This window comes from Sinocyclocheilus anshuiensis, unplaced genomic scaffold (assembly GCF_001515605.1).
Source record: "Sinocyclocheilus anshuiensis isolate Anshui unplaced genomic scaffold, SAMN03320099.WGS_v1.1 scaffold43, whole genome shotgun sequence".
NCBI lineage: Eukaryota > Metazoa > Chordata > Actinopteri > Cypriniformes > Cyprinidae > Sinocyclocheilus > Sinocyclocheilus anshuiensis.
This window is the reverse complement of record NW_015549580.1, coordinates 425413-433957: the sequence shown is the minus strand read 5'-3', so window position 1 is coordinate 433957 and position 8545 is coordinate 425413. Positions and strand designations below refer to the sequence as shown.

At 40.6% G+C, this 8545-nt stretch overlaps 1 protein-coding gene across 2 annotated transcripts in view; it reads left to right on the top strand.

Annotated features, from left to right (window-relative positions):
• Positions 1–404: 404 nt before the first annotated feature.
• Positions 405–8545, top strand: part of LOC107657655 (basal cell adhesion molecule-like) — a 56045-nt gene continuing 47904 nt past the window's right edge. Inside the window, exon 1 of one of the 2 annotated variants that reach the window (XM_016445813.1) lies at positions 405–651. In XM_016445813.1, the coding sequence (XP_016301299.1) occupies positions 588–651 (64 nt within the window). In that variant the 5' untranslated portion in view covers positions 405–587. The remainder of the gene's footprint in view (positions 652–8545) is intronic. The other variant, XM_016445814.1, reaches the window with a different exon arrangement.

Genomic DNA, 8545 nt, shown 5'->3' with positions numbered 1-8545 from the left:
TTGAAACCCAGTGTGAGCTGAGAGACTATTATTACCAAAGGGACGCGCAAATGAATGATGTAAACCAGTGCAAGAGCTGAAACTGCACTAGTGCATCCTTGTCAATCATAAAAAAACCTGTATTTCACGATGCTTTATGTAGGCTGTTTACCAATATGTTTTGTGCAAAAGTAAGTTAGGCCTGCTACAGATTTAGAGATCATACCAAAAAAAGCCTTAGGCTATTAATTTAGTGCCTTCAAAATTAGATCGAGTCACTGTTATTCAGTACATCACCCTTTTTAATAATTAGCCGATACTGCGTAAAAGTCTCTCGTCTCTTGGCCGTATGTGTTCACTCCAGCAGCACTTTACTCGTTTGGGAAGGGAGAGGGGAGGGGCGCACGGTCACCTTTTGTGCAAATATATCAGCCAAGTCGCTGCCATCCGCATCAGAGTTCGTGCGCCTAGAAGGACGGGGGAGCCCACTGCACTACTGCGTGTGAGAGCGAGAGCAGAGGGTGAAGGATCTGTACCGAGACGAGAAGCTGCAAAGAAATACAAGGACGCGACGCGGAAAAAAAAAGCCGCCAAGTTGAGACGCAACTATGGAGAGAGCGATGTTGGGACGGGTCGGGATTTGTTGCACCTTGCTTGCTGTAGCGCTGCAAGGTACGTAGTAATGATAATAGCTATTTTAAAAGAACGTTGAGTAAATTAAAAACTGGTTACTTTTCTGTAGGTTCTTGGAACAACCTGTTTGTTACCTTGTAACCTAGCTATATGAATGATAAAAGAGCCCAAGTGTCGAAAGCAACTTTGGGGACTTAAGCGACGTTGAGCGGAAGATATTTTCAAACACTTACTTAAAATAAACAGGGCTTTTGTGGCTGTTGGCGTCTTTGAGGGTCTCATGTTTAAGTCAGGGAATGGTTCAAGGGTTAACAACCTGGACTGGTCGTGGTCTTCGAGGAGGGGAGGAACGCTCCTGCTCCGCTGCACTTGAGAGCGCCAGTATTACAGCGCTGCCCCGCGCGTGCTTTCATCTAAATTCAAGTGTGCGGCTGCGAGAGTCCAAGTTCATATCACGTCAGTATGATTCTGTGTTGTTGAAATCTAAATGTACGGTCTCACACGTATTACTATATTTTCAAATCATTTTTTAAGGTCATAAAATAAGAAATAATGGCATAAAATGAAATTCGACATTCTTCGTTAACTCGTTATAGCCTATGAGGTGTACAATTGGGTTCACCTATTATAATTTAAAACGATACAATTAAATTATTTTTGGACTTATTACAATACAAATATAAAAATCATATAGAAATATTGTGTAGATATAAACTACCATGTATAGAATTATGTACTGTTTGGGTACCATGATCTTATGTAGGCTACAATACAAGTTAAAATAGTGTATGCAAGAAGTAGAATCAAGTTATTGTACCTCCGTAATGAACCCAGATATCAATTTCCCTGTGTTAAATGCTCAAAATGTTTTTCAAGCAACTGTATTTTATTCATTAAGAGTCTGATGGAAGGAAAATAATATGTTAATATTCTGTGAGAATATATGATCCTGCTCCGCTATCAAGTCTATTGCGCTGTATGCGCCCTGCAGTTCAGTTGATAGCAGTTTTGCTCTGCTTTGAAGTGTTTGGCTTCCTATGACCAATGATTTTTCAGCACAGAGGAACTGTAGCCCCGACTCTAGCTCCGCCCATTCTCTGACTGACAGTCTTTACCACTTTTTTTCCACGTATGTGTTGCTGTATTATCACTTTTAAAATGAAGCCTAAATGCAAATTACCACATGTTTGACTTGCAGATAAGTTGATTTAATTTTGACACTAAATTTACATTTTATGACTATAATTTGACTTGTCAATATTGAAAGTCTGCATGTTTTCCACTTTAACATGACTGTATGAGTAAAGACACTCATATAAAGAACCTCTCTTCAAAAAAAAAAAAAAAACCTTCCCAGAGGTACTTGTGTTTTATCTTTCTATCTGCTCTTAAGGCTCTCTTGCTCCTCTCCCCTACTGTGTAGGCTCTTCCAGCATTCTTACCTTTTCAATGCTGCGGCTATCTGCAGTCTTTTTTTTACCTACCTATCTTATCCCTCTGCGCCTTGCCTTTCTTCCATTGTTTGAGGCTCTTCTCGTGCAAGTACGTGTGGAGCAGCAGACAGAAGGAGTGTTTCTTCTGATGAGCTCATTCAAGGCTCCAGGGTGCTGTGTTTGGGTTTAATACACTGATCTGTGATGCTGCTGTTGCTCTGAAAGCAGGTCCTCTTGAGATCTTCTCTTCTTTAGCTGTTTATCCCTCTCTCTTTAACTCGAACGTCATTAAGAATTTACACATTTTTGCATATGCTTTAATTGGGCTGATCATGGGAATCCTCAGTTACTCTCTTCTGATGCCAAACTATGGCCAGACTGGTCTGGCAGTTTCTAGTATCATACCACATGATCCGTGACTTCTCAAACTCAGCCAGGTTGAAAACTGCTACCCTTCCATAAGCCCCACAGCTTCTTTTCTTTGAGCACGTCAACAGGAAAACCTCTTTTAACGACTTTATCCTCTTTCCGGGAAATTTCAATTGATCTGTAGCCTTTAACTGCCAAATGACAACCGCTGGAACTCTGCCTGTTCATTTCAATTTGTTGCCTACCTCTCCCAGAGGTACGCCATGCCTCTGCTAGAGCTTTCATATAATTTACCTTATAATGGAAGTCTCAGTGATTAGCATTTAAAATGGTTCCCGTCCAGCTTCATATTGGAGCCACCTGACCTTGTTACTGTAACCACCAGCACTGACGAAGCAATACCCTCCCAGATGACATTTACACAATATTATTTGCGTTTTTTTCAAGCCCAAGTTGCATATTCTTAGGAGGTATCAGTGCAGCACCTCAGCAACTGATCGCGGTGGGATGTCAAAAGGTGGCGGAAAGAATCATCGAGACAGCTTGTCAGCTGAGTTTAAGACGCCTCGCAGAAACAATGCTTTTCCCTTCTTTGTCTGTTTCCCTTGCTCACTTCCTTGCTTAAATTTTCTCCTCAGCAGAACCTCCCCAACCGCAGCGGCATCAAACGCAAGTGCGCACACACACATCACCCCCTGCAGCCGGCAGTAATTATTATGGAATTAGGAGGCTTCAAATTAAAACCCGCTCTTTGTGCTGGGCCAGCCGATAAAAGCCAATCTTGTGTCTGAGGTGGCTTCTGCGAGCTCAAAGCTCCTATAGATATCCATCACGCACACACCTGCGCATGAATCTAGACACGCACACCTGTGTGTTTGCAGTGTAAGCCCACAAGTTGTGTAACTGTACAAACCCAAGGTGCTAATTTGGCCGGCGATGATGGTAGTGGTAGAAAGAGCCGGTAAAGTGTATGATTGGGCTCACTGTTGTGGGCCCCAGTCTCTCGGATCAGCTTTGTGATTCATGCCCGTGAGGAGGGGGGAGCCACTGCTTGGAATGAGAAGCATTCAGCAGGGGACAGGTTACATCTCGCCCCCTGACTCTTCAACCCCCCAGATTCTCTCTCTTTCTATCCCGTCTCTATTTCTCTCTCTCTTTCATTCGGCACAGATGGACATGCAGGCTGCCAGTGAAAGCAAGTCACACAACCACAACACACTGGTTTTAATCCAAGACCACAATATGGCACTTTGCTGCTAGGCCATAAAGCATTTTTTACATGTCGATCACATTTTAGCGGTTTGACAGCTCCCTGAACCTGTAGCATGGCAGTTAAACAAAAAAATTGCAATTGCGATTTTTATCCGAGAAAATGCTATTTGATTTTTCAGTTGTGTCTCTTCATTGCCCTTCACAAATCCTCTCCCGTGGCCTCATGGGATGGTAATGTGTCCATTGGATGCTCACTTCAGAATCTCACTGGAAGTAATAGGTCATTTGGGTACTTTTTTTTTTACTTACTGTTTTATGAATACTGTGAATTCGGACATTCTACTCTTAACATACTGTTTTTCACCTACTCTATAGTAGGGAAGTATGCATATTCGTTCGTACAGCTGAATGATTTTTAAACGCCTCAAATAATAATCAAGAGTGTTTGGGCTTGTTTTAATTGTTTTGAGACCCATGATGAAAGCTTGTTTTTGGATTGGCAGCAGTTCTTTTGGCAGTCGGTTTGAGGAAAGTTCACTGTGCACTGCTCTGGCACAAAACGGCAGCAACCACATGCTTGCTCAGAAAGAGAGATACTAAGCAGTCTGTCTTTTCATCTTAATATCATCTAAGCCAGTTTCCCCTGATCTTTTGTTTTTTGTCTTATGTATCTCCACAACCCCTAGACACAAGCACCCTCTCATCGACACCAAATCATAAATGTGTTACTTTTTAAACTTTTAAATAATGTTTAAGTTGAATATCAGTTAACCATATGTTTAATGTTATGAAGGCAATATTAGGTTACTAAAGGTTACAAAGAGTCACTAAAACTAAAAACAATCAATTAGATTCCTCTGTCTTTAAGGAGACACCTGACTTGTGTTTGACAAGTTTTAACAGTTCTGATGGCAATCATGGAGAAGTTTTATCATTTGTAGTATTTTTATAGTAAGTTTTATAGGTTTATTAATGCTTAATCAAAACATGCAATGATAGCCAATAAGGTCAAAAGTTGTTTTGGACCCCACTGACTTTCATTAAATGGACCAAAACAGTTTTTCCCAAATATCTTATTTTGTGTTCTGCAGAAGAAACAAAGCCGTGCTGTTTTTGATAGACACGAGGATGGGTAAATGATGACCGAATTTGTCAGTTTTGGGTGAATTATGCATTTAAGTATTATTTCAGTCAGGGTAAAGTTTTCGGAAAAACAAATGATTGTTTTGGTCCACCTGAATTTGAACTTTTGAAGTACACGTAAACATATTGACTGATCTGAGCCACAGCTGTTCAGATGCTGCTGCAGATGTTGCACTCAGACACAACACACTCAGAGAGTTTTAATGCTGTGGATAAGCTCTGTCTGGGTTGTTTCTGTGTTTGTTAGTCTCTCTCTTTGTTTTTAGTAATGGCGGTGCTGTTTATGATCAGTGGGTGACCATTGATGTGTTGCGTGATTTATGGTCGGTATTGTACGTGCTCCAGCATAGATAACTGTGAAGTTGACTGGGAAGACAGACGGTGTCTATAGATTCTGTGCTGGCAGGAAAGAATTTATTCATGCAGACCCACTGAGCTCTTTCTCTCAGAATTTATTACCAGCACTGCTGATAGTCATTTCTTCAAAAAAGAATGCAGTATCCCTCCATCACTCCTCCCTTCTTCTTTGCCGTCTGCACTCAAGCTCCCACCAATCCTCCCATCTTTCATGAAATCTGGGCCCTGCCCAGTCCTTCAGCATTCAAACACTTTGCCCACACTACAAAGCATCCGGGCAAGGCAGAAACAGAGATAGAGGAAGCCCGGTAGCCCACTGCCCTTTGATTTCACCAAGGCTGCAGCTTCAAGGCTGTTATTAGTGGCATACAGGAAACAGAGAATGTGTAAGATATATTGCGTGTGTGTTATGTCTGTTTTCTGTACAGGATGTTGAAGTGGTCCGATACTAAAGTGGGGAGCAGAAGGATATGAGACAGTGAAAAGCTGTATCTGTGTGTTGGGCTATAGTACTTTGAAGAATAGGCGCTTCGGAGGCTCTTTGGGGAGACGAGGTTAAGAGCGGCTGATCCATTTAGCTGTGGAGTTCGGCAGGGTGATTGGCCGACGCAAATCCTGAGGCCTCTCTCAGGCATTCCTAATGGATTCAGGGCTGATGGGTTTCCTTTTGGGGAAAATACCGCTTTTAGCGAGGAACTTAGGTCATGCTACACTATCGTCCATCTTGTAGTACATTGCCACATCTCCCTTAGCTCTATTATACCCATATCGATTTGGAGATGGACATTAGTTGTTCTGAATTGATTTGTTTATCCTAGCAGTGTTTGGGGATTTGGCTTCCAAGAAATGCTTCATCTTGACACACTTCTACAGCTTGTTTTCTGTCATTGGTGATCTGTTTTGTGGTGTGAATATATGCAGTATATACTGTATAGGGCTGGGTGATAAAAAAAATAATTAAAAAACCCACATGTAAATAAATTTTTTTACAATATATTTTCCTCTATTTTCACATATTTGCCTTAAAAAATATACATAATATCTCACATATTTCACATATTTGCCTTAAAATATAATGTTTTCAAATAACAGCCATTCAGTAGAATTTAAATATTTAAAATTTAATATTTTTTAAATGGTCAAATCATAGTTAATCAACTCATGTTTTCCATACATTATTTTACTAAATAGGCCTACTGTAGGCTGCAAACAAATAGTTGAATCAGAGCTGATTCACGGACATTAGTCACACTTATAATGTCTCATGAAGTTTGGAAGTTTGAATGAGAGTCATGAGTTGTGAGAAAAGGAAAAATTGTGAAACTTGAGGAAATACAATGGGCAAGTAAAACAACAATTTGTGATATATTTTATAACACCGGTAAAATAATCACAAATACTTAATCAACATTCAATGTATCATCCAACTCTATGTATATCACAGGCTACTTTCTTGCCCTTGTTCTCAGTCATTTGCGTCATATCTCAGTTGGACTTCCATTGCAGCTGGTTTAAACTGTGCCAGCTTTACCTGATGTGCCTGAAAACACAGTCGTGTTGAAACAGTGCTTGTTTAAGAGCTCTTCAAACATCCCTTTCCTTACACAGACTATGCCCATTGTCCTCATACTATCAGCTGGCAAACATTCCCTGGAGAACAGTCTACTGACGAAAGGGAGAGAAAAGCCTTTATAGCCCCTCAGCTTACGGCTGTTTGGTTAGTCGAGCACACCTCCAGGCTGAGCTATTCACTGCCCCGCACTCGAGAGACCCTTCAAGATGTGTTCTCGCTGGAGATTAAACACACACATAAACACAATTTGTAATCCTGACCCTTTGGTTGCACTCGCTCTAACTGAAAAATATTCACACAAATAGTTCAGTACGAGAAATGTAAAAAAAAAGTGCTTTTATTAGTCAAGTTCGGTTCTTGTTTGATGTTCACTTCACCAATCACACACTTTTGTATCACTGTTTAAATATTGTCTGGGTGAATCATAGTTAGTAAATGTCCAGGTTGTGTGTGTGTGTGTGTGTGTGTGTGTGTTTGTTTCCGGCTGTGATTTATCATCAGCAATCTCCTTTACAATCGTTCTTTCTCCATTTGCACAGCGTGTGCCTTTAACATGAAGGACACTTTATTTCCTTGAGATGCTATTTTGCAGTTTTTAATCTGGTTAATGGTTAGCCAAGCATTGTTAACCTCTTCAACAAAAATGGTCACTGTTTGATAAGCTGCATTGTTGCTTTAACAGTGCTTGCCCCGTAAAGCACCACAAGACCCTCTGCTGAATTTAAAATGTCCTCACATGGATTGATTAAATGAGTGCATTTGTGAGCATGTATGTTTCTGATGTGCATTACATGAATGAAATATGCTGCAGAGGAGCAAAGTGGTGGTTATTCAAATGTGTAAAAGAACCACATTTATACATTTTACACATTACATTGCCAGAGGGATTGTGTTTGTGTTAGTCAGACAGACATTTGGGGAGGGTTAGAGTATCAGAGATTGGGGCTTCCCGTTCACACGCTGAGATTGGGTGTCAGATCACATTTCATTTAGGAGACACATGTTCAGGTGATTACCTGCGGGAGAAGAGTGTCTCTTGCTTTACTCAACCTCAACCCCCACAACCTGCTCTGTCTCTGTAACACACACTTTGTACTAGAGTACTAGAAGTTGTTATATAGCAAAGAGCTGAAGATTAAAAATGGCCAACTTTTTCCTCTCACTCTTCAAAAAAATCATTTTTTTTAACCACTACTGTATATGTCTTGTGAGAATATGTAAACATGATTCAAACGAATATATTAAAGGTCCCATATTGTCAAAACTGAAATTTCCTGGCTTTTGTCACGATTACTGAGGTCTAGGGGCTATTTAACTACCATATAAGTTTCAAAACAGTCAGTCCACAGTAAAATTCACACAGCCTGCTTAAAGTTCTAGTTATTTTTCACAAACCGTTGTGACTTTCGTAAAAAGTTGACGTCAGAACTACACGGTCACTGCCTTCAGTCACCACCCCGAGCACCGCCCACAGTCCCACTCTCCTTTTGCCAAACCCCCAGACAACATCGCGACCATGCTTTCGCTGAGCAAGGACAGCACGGAAACATGTCGAAAAGGTTAACTTTAACCACGAAACCAGATCGGCCGACCTGTAAGGTTACACTCTCACTCAAAGGATGGACGATCTGACAGGATTGTTACTATGAGGTGGATCACATCTAACGTGTATAGTAAAGACAAACTCACCGTGTCTATCTAGTCATGATGAAGATGTATATACATTTCAATTTCAGCAGGCAACTATTTTTACAGCTACACTATTGTTCCAGCCACAATTAATCACAACAATGTATATACAATTACAAATGATTATATATAAATCGTCAGTTTGTTGTTTTACACA